Source organism: Glycine max, chromosome 10, assembly GCF_000004515.6.
Source record: "Glycine max cultivar Williams 82 chromosome 10, Glycine_max_v4.0, whole genome shotgun sequence".
Classification (NCBI taxonomy): Eukaryota; Viridiplantae; Streptophyta; class Magnoliopsida; order Fabales; family Fabaceae; genus Glycine; species Glycine max.
Window position 1 is genome coordinate 16,493,916 of NC_038246.2, and position 17,715 is coordinate 16,511,630.

The 17,715-nt window shown below is 32.6% G+C and overlaps 1 protein-coding gene across 1 annotated transcript; it reads right to left on the reverse strand.

Annotated features, from left to right (window-relative positions):
* Positions 1-8,521: 8,521 nt before the first annotated feature.
* LOC100808719 (dehydration-responsive element-binding protein 2F) lies at positions 8,522-9,975 on the reverse strand. Its single transcript, XM_003535116.5, has one exon. The coding sequence runs from the start codon at positions 9,934-9,936 to the stop codon at positions 8,854-8,856; it is 1,083 nt and encodes a 360-aa protein (XP_003535164.2). The 5' UTR covers positions 9,937-9,975; the 3' UTR covers positions 8,522-8,853.
* Between the last annotated feature and the right edge of the window lie 7,740 nt (positions 9,976-17,715).

The following is a 17,715-nucleotide window of genomic DNA, read 5'->3' on the forward strand; positions in this document are numbered from 1 at the left end:
GAAATGTACTACGGAATCATGATTATTCTATAATAAGGATATTTTTGTGTTTTTTTTTGTGATTTTTTATTAATTATAAATGTAAGTTATCTTTTTAAAGTAATCAAATTAATTGTGATATAACTTATCATTTTTAATAGTACTCAATATCATTTTTAATTGAAATTAAATTAATTGGATAGAAGTTATCATTTATAAAGATAATCAAATTAATTATTATAAGAATTATCTTTATTAATAATAAACAAATCAATTTATGATATTATTTTGATTACAATTAAAAAGGATAATTTATGTCATCATTAATTTAAATTTAAATAAAAAGATAATTTAGGTAACAATTAATTTGATTACTGTTAAAAAAGGTAATGTATGTCGTCATTAATATAATTTGTATCAAAATTAATTCAAGTAAAAAAGATAACTTAATTTTGTAATTAACTTTTTGTGAAAAAACACCCAACGGATCTCGTTGTATAAAAAGGGGATGCAAAAAAATTACACAACAAAAATGAGTTTTCGCTTTAGATTTTGTATGCGAAAACACGTTTCCATTGTGTAATTTTTTCGCACCCTTTTTTATACAACGAAAACTTGTTTCCATTGTTATATCTAGGGCAAAAAAATATACAACGGAATCATGGTTCCATTGTATATATCACGATTCCATCATAATAAGGGGTGTGAAAGTTGTATAACAACAAAATTATGATTCGATTGTGCATTTTATTCAACCGAGTCATGATTCTATGAAAAGGGAAATTCTGGAACAAAAAATAATTCAACTCCTTGGTAGGCCAAGAGCAATTTGAAGGGGGCCAATAGTAACTCCTTTTTTTCATTAGATTCTCCCTTTTTCTCTCTCATGCATTGTACATGGCACAAACCCATTGCTTGTTTTTTTTTATTTTGGTTCCTACCTCTAGAAACTTGAGTGATAATAGTAACATAAGTTTAGAACGAAAATAAGAAAAAAAGGGTTAATTTCAGAGACTTAAATCAAACTGCAAAAGTTTCAGAAATTTATTTGAATTTCTTTTTTTAATTTAAGAGACTAAAATATCGAGATCTAGCTAATTCATGAACTAAATTAGTGATTTACTAATTTCTTTATCAACTAGATGGACCTTCGAAGTAAATTTCTGCCAGAATTTTTTTTTGAAATATCCTTACTTTGATAGAGGGCGAGCCCTGGTGCAGCGGTAAAGTTGTGTCTTGGTGACTTGTTGGTGATGGGTTCGAATCCGGAAACAGCCTCTTTGCACTGCGTACAACATCCCTCCCCCATACCTTCGCATAGCGAAGAACCTCTGGGCAATGGGGTACGTAGTTTTTTTATCCTTACTTTGATAATTTGGCTAAGACCTATTATTGGGAAGAATAAATTAATTAAATATTTGAATGCATTACTAATTGATTATGTTTCTTTCAGGTCTTATCAAAACTTATTATGATTAACTAAGATAAGCTCAATGATTTTTTTGAACATATCAAAAAAGTTGATTTCAACGTATTAAAAATTATTTTAAGTTATGAGAGAAATTTATTTTATGTTTTTATAAGTAGAAAAACTTATCTAAATAGAGCCTAAATATGTTAAAATCCCAGTCTTAAATAGGCTATTGGGTCTATCCAGGTACGTATATTATTGTTTGAAACAAATATATAATCTTAAAACATATAGTAAAAATTATTATTATTATTATTAGTATTATTAATATTAAATTAGTTGACTTATCTGTACCCAAAAAAAAAATAGTTGACTTATTTAATCTTTGAAAGGTTTTTTGAGTATCTAAAATACGTCTTTCTAACTGTTAAATAGACTTTTAAAAACCTTTGACTTGTTTTTTTTTTTTTACGATGATCGGGCTGAGATTTAAATCTAGTGAATGGGAATTCGCCTGATTGTTGTTTCATGCGGTTACTTTTGAGATAACCATTACGTTTCCATTTCTTACCCTTCTAAAATAAAAATATTGGAGGAAACATACCAGACTACCAGTCATGTTAAGTGTGAGAGAGAGAACATAGCAACAGATGATGGAAACAAAACAAAGAACTGTAAAAATACGCATATGTTAATCTAAACATGCAAATCAATTTAGATGACATATTTAGATCAAACAACGGAAATTAAAAATATTACGAGTATACCTCCCGTCATTGTAAATTGAACGCGAAGCGGCGCACACACGAACCTGAAAGACAGTTTTGTTCTTCCAGACTCTTACTAACTCTGAATAGATGATGTATTTTTCTGAATAGAGAAGTGAGTTTGGTGATACAAAACTAAGAGCATCCCATCCTATTTATAGAGTCTGTCCATCACAGAGCTCAACTTGTTATCAGAACGTGATATAAAAAGTTATCAATACGTGAGATAAAGGATGGGTACGTGATTTGTTACTAAAGGTGGTTGCAAATATATTTGCAAAGATATGGGTTGAATGTTGATAGAAAATGGACCAGATTCAGAAATAACTAAATTTTCCAAAATAATAAAATATAAAAAGAACGTGCAACGTGAACGTAACGTGCGCTTCCAACATTCTCCCACTTGGTCCATTTAACCCAACATCAACTGTAACAAGAAACTTAATATATGAGTCATGGCGATAGGTCCTCTGATGATGAGTAGTATCTTCCATGTACCACAATATATCAAGTCTCTCAACACTAGCTCTCAACTTAATGAATAAACCATATGTTTATTCTGTATCTAAATCGAATGATTTTTCTCGAAATAAATAAATATGTGCACAAAATCATATGAGAAAATATCTAACTGAATAAGAGTTTCATTGAAAATAACAAATGTACGTACAATGAAATTGCATCATGGAACCAAGTCCCATTCGTACTACATGATCCTTAAAATTCTTTGGTGGCATGTCATTAGTTAAAGGATCAGCAATCATCAACTCAGTGTTGACGTGTTCAATGACCACTTTCTTTTCTTTAACACGTTCTCTTGTGGCTAAGTACTTGATGTCGATGTGCTTACTTCGACTTCCACTTTTGTTGTTTTTAGCCATAAACACTGCAACAAAGTTGTCACAATACAACTTTAATGGCCTAGAAATAGAGTCCACAACTCTAAGGCCAGACATGAAACTCTTCAACCATACACCATGCGAGGTAGCCTCAAAACAAGAAACGAACTCAGCCTCCATAGTGGAAGTAGCAGTCAAGGTTTGTTTGGCACTTCTCCAAGATACAACTCCACTGGCTAACATAAAAATATATCCAGATGTTGATCTTCATGAATCAACGCAACCAGCAAAGTCTGAGTCGGAGTAGCCAATCATTTCCAGACAATCAGTTTGTCTGTACATGAGCATGTAATCCTTTGTTCCTTGAAGATATCTCATCACTTTCTTTGCAGCTTTCCAGTGGTCAATACCTGGATTACTTTGATATCTTCCCAAGACTCCAACAGCGAACGCAATGTCAGGTCTAGTGCAAACCTGAGCATACATAAGGCTTCCAACTACTGAAGCATATGGAATATTTTTCATGTGTTCCCGCTCAAAATCATTTTTGGGACATTGACTCAAAGCAAGTTTGTCACCCTTCACAATGGGAGCTACACTTGGTGAACAATCTTTCATATTAAATCTCTCTAAAACTTTGTTGATATAGGTTTCTTGAGACAAGCCTAAAATGCCTCGAGATCTTTCTCTATGGATCTTTATGCCTATGACATAAGATGCCTCTCCCATATCCTTCATATCAAAGTTCTTTGAGATAAATTGTTTCACCTCATATAGCATACCCTTATCATTAGTCGCAAGCAGAATATCATCTACGTATAATACAAGGAAAGAAATCTTACTCCCATTGACCTTCTGGTATATACAGTGATCCATGACATTCTCTTCAAAGTTGAATGAAGAAATGACCTCATGAAATTTTAAATACCACTGGCGGGAGGCTTGTGTCAATCCATAGATGGACATATTAAGCTTGCAGACTAAGTGCTCACCAACACTAGATAAGAATCCTTCAGGTTATTTCATGTAAACCTCTTCTTCTAGATCACCATTCAAGAATGCCATTTTCACATCCATTTGATGCAGCTCAAGATCAAAATGAGCTACTAATGTCAAAATTACTCGAAGAGAGTCTTTCTTAGATACAAGAGAAAAGGTCTCTCTGTAATCGATTCCTTCTCTTTGAGTGAATCCTTTAGCAACAAGTCTTGTCTTATGTCTCTCAATGTTGCCTTCTGAGTCTTTCTTTGATTTGAAGACCCATCTACATCCGATGGCTTTTACACCAACAGGCAACTCAACGAGATCCCAAACTTGGTTAGATGTCATAGAATCCATCTCATCCCTCATAGCATTATACCACAAATTTGATTCCTTAGAACTCATTGCTTGTGAAAACGTCTCAGGATCATTTTTGGCTCCAATGTTGTAGTCTGATTCTTATAGATACACTACATAATCACTAGGAATTGTTGTCTTTTTTACTCTATTAGATCTTCTTAATGTTGTTTGGTCATCTTGCTGAGGAACTTGTTTAACTGGTTCTTCACCAGTTTTTTCAATATCATCATGTTGTTCCTCACAAACAACTTGATCTACATGATCACTTTCAACAGCTTGTGGAACTTCAATCACTGGTTGTCTAACACCCATTTTAACTTGAGGGTGGGAATGACTACCAACCTATTACTTGTCCCAGAAGGTTCAACTTCATAGTGATCCCTTTTAGAAGAAATGTTCTGAAATTGATCACTTCCACTGATCAAGTCATTTTCAAGAAACTTTGCATTCCTTGATTCCACAATCCTAGTGTTGTGGGATGGACAATAGAACCTATACCCTTTAGACTTTTCAGCATATCCAATGAAATACCCAGTAATAGTCTTAGGGTCTAGTTTCTTCTCTTGTGGATTATAAATTCTTACTTCAGACGGGCATCCCCAAACGTGTATATGTCGCAAACTTGGTTTCCAACCCTTGAATAACTCAAAAGGTGTCTTTGAGACAGCCTTGGTTGGAACTCGTTTTAATATATACGCAGCCGTCTTAAGAGCATCAATCCATAAAAATTGAGGAAGCTTTATATTACTCCTCATGCTTCTCACCATGTCTAAAAAGGTTCGATTTCTTCGTTCTGCCACACCATTCTGATCCGGAGAACCAGGCATAGTGTATTGGGCAACAATCCCATGTTCTTGAAGAAATTTCGCAAATGAACCTGGTGCTTGTCCATCCTCTGTGTAGAGATACATATATCGTGAATGAAGTAAGTAGAGATACATATATCGTGAATAATCATCTATAAAGGTTATGAAGTATTTCGGACTATTTGCATCCATGTCTGGACAACATATGTCTGTATGTATGATTTCTAATAAATTAGAACTCCTCTTTGCACCCTTTTTAGACTTGTTAGTTTGCTTACCCTTAATGCAATCTACACAAGTCTCAAAATCAGCGAAATCCAAAGTACTAAGTACTCCTTCATTTACTAATCGCTTGATTCTCTCAATAGAGATATGTCCTAATCTCCGGTGCCACAACATAGAGGATTCTTCATTCACAATACATCGTTTTAACCCAACAGAAACGTGCATAGAAGTAGCATCGTTTTTCAATTCAATCGAATAAAGACCATCAACCAATTGACCACAACCAATAATTTCAGATTTATTTAGTAAATTAAAACCAAAGTCTGTAAAATTAAAATAAAATCCCAAAGGTGCAAGTTTAGAAACAGAAATTAAGTTTTTACAAAAACTAGGAACATAAAAAACTTTCTCCAAATGTAATTTAAAGCCACTACTTAAAACTAAGATGCGCGTTCCAATGGCCTCTACATGTGAGCTCATCCTACTCCCTGAGTAGATGCACTGCTCACTTCCCACTGGCTTCCTTAGGCTTTCCATACCCTGCAAGGTATTAGAAACATGGATTGTAGAACTAGAGTCAATCCACCATGTATTATGATTCACATTAATCATATTAGATTCATAACAAACGAAAGTCAATGGTGTACCTTTCTTCTCAAACCAACTTTTAAATTTGGGGCAGTCCTTCTTCATGTGTCCTTTCTTTTTACAGAAGAAACACTTTGACTCCTTTTTAATTGTTGGTTGAGTCGGAATCTTTCCTTTATTGGTGCCTACAGACTTCTTCCTTTCCTTTCCAGAAGTAGAAGTAGTCAAATTTACCTTCTCACCCTCTTCCATTATCAATCTCTCCTCTTCTTGAACACACATGGTCATCAATTCATTAATAGATCATTTATCCTTATGTGTGTTGTAGGAGATTTTGAAGGGTGTATACTGTTGAGGTAGGGTGCACAAAATGAAATGTACCAGGAAGGATTCATACATGGTAACTTCCAGGGTTTTCAACTGAGCCACTATGTCCCTTAAGCGCATGATATGTTCACGCACACCTCTCGTTCCAGTAAGCTTAATGGAAGAGAATTGCATAATGAGTGTGCTAGCAAGCGACTTCTCCGAGGTCGTAAACTGTTCATCAATGGCTTTCAACAAATCTCTGACCTTATCATGCTGGTCAACTGAACCCCGGATACTAGCGGATATGTTAGTTTTTATGAACATAACGGAGAGGCGATTAGATCTCTCCCACTTTTCATAAAGATCAACAGCATCAGGTTCGCTAGTTTCAGTAATAGCCAGTGGCTCATCCTTCCTTATAGCATAGTCAATATCCATCCAACCCAAATGAAGGAGAACTCTTTCCTTCCAAACCTTATAATTATCACTTTTCAAAATTGGAAGGTCACAAGAAATATTCATAGATTGTGAAACTGCAAATAAACACACATGCTCATTAAGAAAATTTGAGACTAAACAAATGCCATGTTTTGCCAATGCAAATCATGTCTCAATATATGAATCTAGTGACACAAAACTTGCCTGTGGGCTAAAGTCCTATTCAATTAGATTCATCATGCAACTTTATGATAAAACTATTAAATCATGTTATTTTCCTTAATTCCTGTGGGTAAATTAAGAAATATAATTTAATATTTTATCCTAATTAATCATACAAATACAACGAAATTCCTGTGGGTAGATTTCATCACATTACATATGATTAATCACAATTAATATTTCTAATGTGATTATAAATTTAGCATATAATTTTACTTAATTAAAGATGTTGTGGCTATTCTCTAATTTAATAAAATTATATTAATCACTTAACATTCAAAAATAATTTTTTTGCATAAACATACTTAATAATGCAAATATGCTCAATATTGAATCGTAAAAAATTACATGTATACCAATTCAAAATAACATTGTACGTATATCCATTCAACATGTAATAAACTTTAAAAGATTAAATCCAATGCATATCAGTATTTAACATAATATTGCATGTTCAGCATAACTTAGATACACACAATTTTAAACAGTTTGTGCATAAATGATTTATCCTTCAGAAGTTATAAATACACATGAATTGCACTTAATAAACAATTAAATTGTAGTAGCTTAGCAGCAAAGGGAGTCCTTTCATGCTGCATGGCAAGGGTTCAAGGCAAGCCCAAGGTGTTTTTGTTTCATTTATGCGTTCATTTTAATCAATTAAAAACGAAAACAAGAAAGAAAAAGCTTCCACTAAGATTCGAACCCACAACAAAGAGGTAATATAAACCACATCTACCACTTGATTAAGTCACATTTTGTTTAATATTGTTAGTTTAAAATGTAGATTAACAATTCCAAGACAGTTAACAAAATCCGCAAAACTTCGTCTTCAACCTCTAGCGGCGGGTCATAAAAACAATGATTATTACCTCGATTTCGAAAAACCCACACCATTATATGCATTTTAGACACCCAAAAATATGTTTTAAATCATAGAAAAATTAGAAAACTTATATCATTCCTAATTTTGATGTTATTTTGAATTAAGGAGGTCTAAAACACAACACCCATGTACTCAGAAAATAAACTCCGCATAGGAACGACTCAATAAGCAAGACAGAGGTACAAATAGGCTCTGATACCAAATGTAAAAATACGCATATACTGATCTAAACATGCAAATCAATTTAAATGGCATATTCAAATCAAACAGCAGAAATTAAAAATATTACAAGCGTACCTCCAGCCATTGCAAATTGAACGCAAAGCGGCGCACACACGAACCTGAAAGACAGTTTTGTTCTTTAGACCCTTACTCACTCTGAATAGATGATGTATTTTTTTGAATAGAGAAGTGAGTTTGGTGATACAAAACTGAGAGCACCTCATCCTATTTATAGAGTCTGTCGATCACAGAGCTCAACTTGTTATCAGAACTAGGAAGTTACCAGTACGTGTGAGATAAAGGATGAGTACGTGATTTGTTACTGAAGGTGGAGGTGGTTGCAAATATATTTGCAAAGATATGGGTTGAATGTGGATGGAAAATGGATCAGATTCAAAAATAATTAAAATTTTCAAAATAATAAAATATAAAAAGAACGTGGAACTTGAACGTAACGTGCACTTCCAACAAGAACTACACCTTTCAAATTAAAGTCACCAAAATGTTGATAATATGTCAAATTTTTTTACATGGAGAATGATGTATCATGTAATATATCTCTATTCTCTATCAGTGCCACATAATGAGTAAAATAAGCTCTTTGTCTCACTTAGGTAGTTTTTTATACTAAGCTACTTTCCCTCTAATACATTGCTAGCTGCCAAAAAACAGAATGAAAACTTTAGCTGAAAACACAAACTATAATAGAGTAGTAAATCAAAGGTCCAACATGCACCCTCTGATTATATTGGTAGAATTGGTTGATCACTTGATCTACTCAGCACCTAACTAGTTTCAATTTCAACCATATATAATTTTCTTAATAGTTCCAAATGGAAGTGGAGAAAGTAAGGTCCTCGTTTATGTCATATGCTTCAAACTGGATTTCTTCTAATGCATGATAATTATCTACAACTCCACGGTCATGCTCATGCATCTCCATCAATTCCTCCCAGTTAACACTACTCATATCATCAGAAAACACTCCAGGTTGTTGTTCACTCTGATCATCTCTTGATACTGCTTCAGACACTGTTGTTGAACTTCCTGAGCTATCAGTTTTTTCTTCCTCTCTTTCCTCCTTTAGTATTCCCATCTGCTGAAGAAACTCAAGTAGGTCTATCTGGGGCTTCTCAAAATCACCACCAATAATAGTTTTCTGTGATGAAACTTGAGAATTACCCTCTTGCAGTGGAGGAACAAGAGTTTCTGCATGGTTTTGGATGTCTAAGTTTTCAAGTTCCACCACAACCTTTGGATGAGTGGATAATGAACTAGCATGCGGTGATGATTGATTTTGACTTGTTGCAACCACCCCATTTTGCTTGAGCTCTTGCAGCCTCTGGTGGATGACATGGACACTAGGTTGAGCATTGAGGTTGAGCAATCCACCACTTGAGGGAAACATTGAAATGAAGTTCTTGGAAGGGAACCAATTGAAGTACTTGTGAGATTTTGTGGTGGTGATGGTGGAATTTGTGAAGCTTGCTGTTGGTTGAATTTTTTGCATCATCATCACGTTGGGGAGGTTAAGGTAAGCATCAGGGCCGTAGAGTCTCCTTGCAGCCTCATCATAGGCCAAGGCAGCTTCTTCTGCTGTGGCAAAAGAGCCAAGCCAAAGCCTTGTTCTCTTTTTTGGCTCTCTTATCTCAGCCACCCATTTTCCCCATGTTCTCTGCCTAACACCTCTATACTCACATGAAGAGTTTTGAGGGCCACCTTTGCCCCTTGTTGGCCCTTTCTTCCATGGCTTTTGTGGAGACATTTTGCAACCTTCCATGATGGGAATTGAGCAATGCAAGGTGGTGGAATTGATGCATGATGTGGGAGGAATGGAGCGGGATTTGTAGGCGCAAGAGTGGAGTTTGGTGTTAAATGTTGTCACGTTTGGAGAAGTGGCCATGTGACCGTTACTTAGTGAAGGCAAATATTGTTTCAAATTGAAAGTAATCTTGATCGCTGGATGGGTATAACATTGTAAGCGACAAAGTTCTTTTTTCTGAATATTTAATGTAGTTAGGATCCAACCTCTGACACATTTAATTAAGTTAGAACAACCTTATTAAAAGAAAATATTACTTTAAATTCTAATTTTTTTTCTTAAATATATTTCACATTATTCATGTTTGAGAGTCTTTAGTCCCAAAACTAAAACTTACATTTTTTAGTCGTTAAATTTATGAAATATTTTATTTAGTCTCTCCTATAGTAGAAAAATTGTCACAAATTATATATTTAAACTATAAAAAATGGGATAAGAGAGATTAAAAAAGTATTTTATAAATTTGAAGACTTAAAAAATAAATTTTAATTTGAAAGACTATGAAATAATCCTAAGTTCAAGGGAAAATTTGAAGACTTAAAAATAAATTTTAATTTGAAAGAATAAGAAATAATCCTAAGTTCAAGGGAATTAAAACTTTTTTTAATTTTTTTTTAACCAAGAGTATTTTTGTCTGGGCTGAATGAATTCTTTTGTTGTTGTGAACTTTGCATATTACACGTGTTGATTATTGGAAATATGAGATTGCATGGTCTTAACATGTGGTAGATAAGTATACACTTTTGTTGTCTAAATCTAAACATAAGATAACTTGTTTCACAAAGGATATAGTCAAACTGAAAAACTGGAAAAAGATAAACTTTTGAATAACTTCTTTCACGAAAACAGGGTTCTTGAAATTAAGGTCTAGGCGCTTTTTAATTGAGCAACCTAGTTATTTTGGATATCTGTTTTGCTTCTGGAAGTCACGGGTAATGGATTGCTATGACATACCCACGATTATTCAAGCCTATTTCAGCATTCCAGGAAAAAAAAAAGAGCCTATTTCAGCATTGCTTTGGTTAAATAAAGACAAAGAAAATTTGGTCATTCTTAGTATGATTAATTAACGATTGTTTAATTACAGCTTAGTCAACCTATGATTTTGAAAATGATAGCTGACGTAGTTTTAACGGTGCTTCGTCTTAAGCGTCATCTTAAAGTTCACATGGCATACTCTACAAAACACTAATCATCTTGAATTGTAAAATACACAAGTTTATTTCGTTTCTCATGTCCAAAAATATTAATTAATAGAAATGTTAAAAGATAAGGGGTTTTTTATTTGTAGGTAAATAATTAAATTTGTCCGTTAAGGTGTGAGTTGTAATGACAAATTGATTATTGAAAAATAAAAATTTTAAATTTATTAGTACTTGTGTAAAAGTAAGATAAATTAATTTTATAGATAATTCGATGAATAATTAATCGATTTCTAAACATAATTTAATGTTAAATTAATTATTAAAAAAAATATAATTTATTATTAAAATTGATCATTAAATATTATAATTTAATATATAATAAAATAATCTCATAAATTTAATAATATAATTAATTTATTAAATTTTTTTCATATTTGTGAATTAAATTTTTATTTTTCACATTGATTAATTTATCATTGTTTTACACTTTTAACAAAGAATTTTACTGTTTAGATCCTCGATGAGGAAGATAGCAAAAGGTTATTAAATGTTAGGCAGTGACTAAAGTATAAATCGCAGTTTTTTTTCCAAGTAACTGTGAGTGCTTTGAATGAACACTGACACTCGTCCTTGGATTCTATACATTAGCTGAATTTGTCCTCGAACGGACAAATTACAAGAAAGATCCACCTCAACATTTTCCAATTTCACGAGCTACATTTCACATGTTTTCCTGCTATACACAACCTGATTCTCGAGACCCAGAGTTGTTCACCTTTATCCCATGCTTTGCCTCTCTAATCTATATGCCTCCTGGCTAATGGTTATGTCATCTGAGAATAACATTCTTATCATTTAAGCCTCGAAAAATGGTCACTTAAAACAAAAATAAAACATTGCTGACAAATTTAGATATGACAATGAATGAAGCTATTGCAACCGTACGTATGACATAATTATACTTAGGGTTATTACAAGACAAACCGGTAATAGATGATCCGAGGAGGAAAAGATTGAAATAAAATAGAGGAAATATATACACTTGTGATTACATGAATCACCTGTATAAAACATATGAAGAGATATACAATTAAGATTTCACTACAAACTTATACAAGCGACCATTTTTTTTGTGAAAATTTGCACCAATAATTGATTTTAAATGGTCAGATAAACCAACGTTATCATTGGCAGTCAGATGGTCAGAGCTAATCAACCTTATCAGAAAATGGCATGTAAGTCACAACTTCCATGATTCTCTCTTTTCTTGGCACATCTTGCAACTTTCTTGTTATCTAATTAAGATAAATCTCTTATGTAATGTATAATGCAGATCCCATTATCAAATCTGGAATTGGCTGGACCATAGCTTTTGAAATGGGATGTTTATCTTTTCATAAAGCCCAAAAGATCTGGCACTCTCAAATGTCACTCAGAGAGTCCGTTGATGACATTTATACATTTTAGTTGAACGTTTTTGAGATAAAAAGCTTGAGTGTGTGTTCACTTAGCCGAATATTTCATTAATAAAAAGCTTTTGAGATTTATATTAATAAAATATTCAACTAAGTGAACAATTTTTTTTTTTATCTCAAAAGCTATCCACCAAAATATATAAATTTCATAAAAGGAGACTCATTTGGAAGTGTGAGATCTTTTGGATATATATATATATATATATATATAAAGAAGGATTTAAATTATATCGATATAATCTAAATAATTATTATATCATTTTATAATTTTTGGCATAAAATGTGATTTTTAGCGATCCTACTATTAAATTATATTTATATATTTTTAAGATTATTTATGTGAAATTTTATTAAAATTAAACGGTAACAAGAAGTTAATTAAATGATCCATACTTTAGTATATTTTGTAAGATATATATTACGTTAATTTTTATCTGTATCAATGAGATAAGAAATAATTTTTAATTAATATGAAATTTTATATGCATGATCTATATGAAAAAAACTTTTAATCTGACGGTGAATTTTAAAAAAACATTACTCAAATGAAAATTATTAACTAATTATATACCGGGAAACACTAGGCTTGCTTGGGGTTTGCTGTAAGTCAAAATAACCAATCAAATTAGAATGGCCAAAATAGTATTAGTCCTTACCACAAGGTAATTATCACACATTTGCATCATAAATCAGTAATTGATTTCCTTCATTATACTTCAAACAAAGATCTTGTTCTGCCTGCTTTTTCATTTCAAGGTTAATCTTTTCACCTTGATACACAAAATCACAATCACCTGATACCTCTACCCCACAACCATTCCCAGTATGATCTGGAGCTTTAACACTACCATTTTGCTGCTGTGAGCATTCAATCTTCAAGTTATAGATCTGTTTCGTGTTTAGACCGGAGTATACTTCCAGAAATCTTATGTTGGATTCCATCCGCAAGTGCAATATGTGGAATTGACTCAACCTGTAGTTGCTGAGAATTTTCACCTCCAAATGTATGTTGAGCTATGAAGCACTGTGACATCGACATCAAACATGACACGACTAATATTTAAAATATAGGACACTAGAACACCGCTTACACAAACAAAGATTTTAATTAAATAAAATACGAGTAACATATAATAAAATATCTAAATTAATGATTTATTCATCTTTTGAAACCAACCTTATATGTTTTTTCAAGTGTATTAGTTATATAAAGGTGACAACTTAAGTGTTCAAGCTAACAAAAATATTTTTTGAATCATACACATAATAAGAAGTGTTGACAAGTGTCAAACAAGTGTTTGAGTGTGTTGGTGTCAAAAACATGTCCAATACGATAACATTTTGAACAAAAGAGGTGTCCCTGCTTCATAGATGTTGAGGCATCAAAGTATCGTTAAAAGGAATACTTGATTCATCAAGAAAGACTTCAATATGGCTGCTGAATTGTGTTTCCGCATGATGTTCTCCTTGCTCAAAAACTAGAAGAATGCTTCACGTTAAATGTGCTGACACTTTATGCTTGAGTTGAGAAACTGAATTTTCTTTCTTAGACTCAAAACGTGTACATGTATAATATAACATCCCGTTTTTCGTAAAATAAATATAAAAATTTTTATTTAAAAATTAATAGAGTTTTAAGAAATTAAATAAATGAGAGAAAAGATTTTTTGTTAATTAAAATAAGGGTTTCATAGTATTAGAAAATAAATAGAGTAAAATGATGTTTTAAAAAATAAAGGATGTTTTAATTGGTTATTTATTCAATGAAAGAGTAAAATATAGTTCTTTTTTTATAAAATACTAAAATAAAGAAAAATAGAGTAAATAATAAGTTGAGAGTATCCTAGCTATAAATAGAGACATATTAGGTTAGTTTTTACATTTAAGTTACGTCCATACGCTCTCTCTTCCTCTTAAATTCGTTTTTCCTTCTTTCTCTTCCAAAACCCTATATTTTCCCTCCATACACCCAAACATGTCCCAGTAAAACTACCAAACTCGTTAACCATTGAATCATCGTGAAATTTGGACACCACCTTCAGAACTCATTTTTCCATATTTCCACCGTTGAAATTTGCAAAATAATGTCTGTAGAGAGAGAAATGTCCCTCACATGGAGACAATGAAATTGAGGCTTCAATCCCCTCTCCTTCTCTCTAATGCTTGGAAATCCTAGCAGAGCAACAAGAAGAAAAGCTTGAGGAATTTTAGGGAACCACAAGAGACGCCGCTATTGCTGGCAAACTACACATGTGAGCCCGCTTAGAGGTAAGGGATGAGTTTATCGCAATTTGGGTTAGAATGAACATGTGTAGACATCCTTAGAGGATAAAATTAGGGTTTATATTGGGATGTTTATGATTATAATCACGAGATTGTTATGTTTGACTGACCAATTAATGTCCTAATGCAAATTGGTTGATAAAATTGGGTGCTCTTAGTATTTTTTTTTTGTGTTTTTGATTCCTTTGATTTTGATATGATTATGTGAAATTGTTTGAGGGATTTCACTCCCCATGTTGTGAGAAACATTTTTGTATAATTTGTTTGTGTTTTGGATAAGATTTACTAGATTATCGTGATAAATTGTTATATTGGGATCATGAAATTGTGATTAAGATTGTGCGTAAGTGATAAATTGAATATGTGATGAATTGTGAGATACATGTGTATTGATATATTGTATGTATTGAGTTGTGAGCTATGAATTGTATAATCACACAACTGTAAGATCCTTTAAGGGAGACAAGTTAATGTGCGATGAGTATTGTGATAGGATCCACTGTGGGAACCCGACAAGTTGAATCACTTCAAGGTGTGACGAGTTAAAATGAGTTTGAAAATAATTAAGTAGTTGGGTGTATTACATAGTTCATAGGTAATGTCTTTGTTTGTGTCATGTATATATTAATAGTGTGTGATGTGTATATGATTCATGAGGTGTGATAACATGTTGCTTTGGGATTATAACATTGTGATTGAGATTGGGTGTGTGTGATAAGTTGAGTATGTGTTAAATTGAGATATCACATGTGTATTGAGATGTTGTGAGCATTGAGTTGTGAGTTATGAACGGTACAATCACACAACTATAAGACCCTTTAAGGGCGACGAGTTAATACACAATGAGTATTATGATGGGATCCACTATAGGAACCCAACGAGTTGAATCACTTTGAGGCGTGACGAGTTAAAATTATTTTGAGAATAATTGAGGAGTCGTGTGATTTGTATAGTTCATAGATAAAGTCTGGGTGCTAAAATGTTTTATGGGTTGGACCTGAATCAGGAGGGAGAGACCCCGACAAACTCTTTGGAGTCTAGGCCTTGGGGGTAAATACACTCGGTTTGAGTACTCCTTTAAGCATGTGTCGATCCCACATGATTGGAGCATTCTCGTAAAACAGTGTGACTCTGACCGGTCTCCCTATGATTTTACCTAGTGAGAGTGACCTAACTTATCAATGTGTGGTTTGTCTTGTCATGTACTCCTAAGCGCTCGATGATATTTTTCACTGACATGGTACCACATTGCATATAGGATTGGGTCTTAGTGTATTTGTTGCGTAACGTCTATGTAATGATCATTGTAAGTTGTTACGTGATGGTGGGTAATGAATTGTGTGAGTGCGAGATGTTGAGTTGTACTTGAGATGTGTTGTTCTGAACACGTGATTAATGTGAAGGTGTGGAATGTGATTTTGTGATTAAATCATTGGGACAAAGTGATGTTACGCAATGAGTGGTAACATGAAGTGAATTGTGCTAAATTGAGTTTGTTATACTTATATTACATATATGTGCTTTCGTTTATCTCTACCTGTTTAGGAATGTGATAACTCACTCCGTATGTGTTTTTTATGTTTGAATTCTATGATGATCTCGAACCTTGTGTTTGTGGGAGCAGATGGTTAGGTGGACGACTTTAAAGAACCTCATGCTAGAGGACGTTGGGACATAACGCTCTGATAGGATGTGGTATTGAGACATGAGTTTTTATATTATTTGCATAATGTTCTGAACATGTTACTTTATGTTATTCTTGTGCTTAACTTATTTCCTTTTTGTAAAAATTGGATGGCCTCAAGGCCATATCTAGGAATTTCAGGGCCTTAGGAGAAAATTAAGACAGGGGCCTATGTTATAATGTTAATATAGACTAATAATTTTTATGTTATTTTTCTAACTTTTTAAGCTACAAAATTATTTATTAAAGTTTTATAATCAAGTAACTCTAGCATCTCACTCTCAATAGATAACATGGCTAATTCATTCAATCTATCTTATAGCATGGTTGATCTCAAATATGATTTAATCAATTTTAATTTTGAAAAGCTTCTTTCAGTGGTCGCAACAATTACAAGTAATGTTAATAGTATCCTATAAGCAATGTATGTATTTGGAAAAGAACCTAACCTTTTTATATAGTTCATTATTTTTAATGGTGTGTTAATTTCATTTGTTAGAACTTCTTTCAATAACTTTAATTCTAAAAACAAATCAAAACCATCAATGCTAGAATGGTCCTCAAAACTCAATCTTTTCAAGATTGATGTAATATATTTTCAATTCATCTACACTCAAAGTTTTAAATTTATTTGAATCAAATAAAAATCCAAACATGTTTTCATATTCTAAAAATTGTTCAAATCGACTCTCAATAGAAGAAATAGATTGATCTAATATATACAAAAAATAATCAACACGAAAAGAATCTTCAGCAGAATGAGCTATCTCATTACTAATAATGTCATCAAAATATTTTTTCCTATGAATCTTATGTTTTTCATTGAACTTGGGCTCTATATCCATTTCAATAGTCATTTCTTTGGTGGATTCTAATGCAGATGCAAAACCATTTTCCCTATAATTTTTCAAATAAGTTATAAGGCCTCTTAAGTGATCTATAACAACATCTATATGCATATCTTTAGATTGCATAATCTTACTTACAGAATTCACAACAAAAAAGTATAGCATACCAAATATTCATTCCCAATAAAAATTCAAAATTCTCCATCTCATAAGTTGCTAAACATATGGCTTCACTCTTTATCTTAGGATCTTCACTAAATGATCATAAGATAAAGAATGATTTAACTGAACAAATGTGTCCCTTATTTTTGGTGCTTGAAACTTTATGGCTTTGACACTTTCAATTCTACATTCCTATCTAGTTTGAAATAGTGATTTAACTGAAAACTTAGATACATTTTCTTGTAAGATTTTCCACTGTTTGG

Excerpts from the sequence above, each read along its gene's own strand:
- LOC100808719 (XM_003535116.5), bottom strand. The coding sequence starts at position 9,936 with ATGGCCACTTCTCCAAACGTGACAACATTTAACACCAAACTCCACTCT.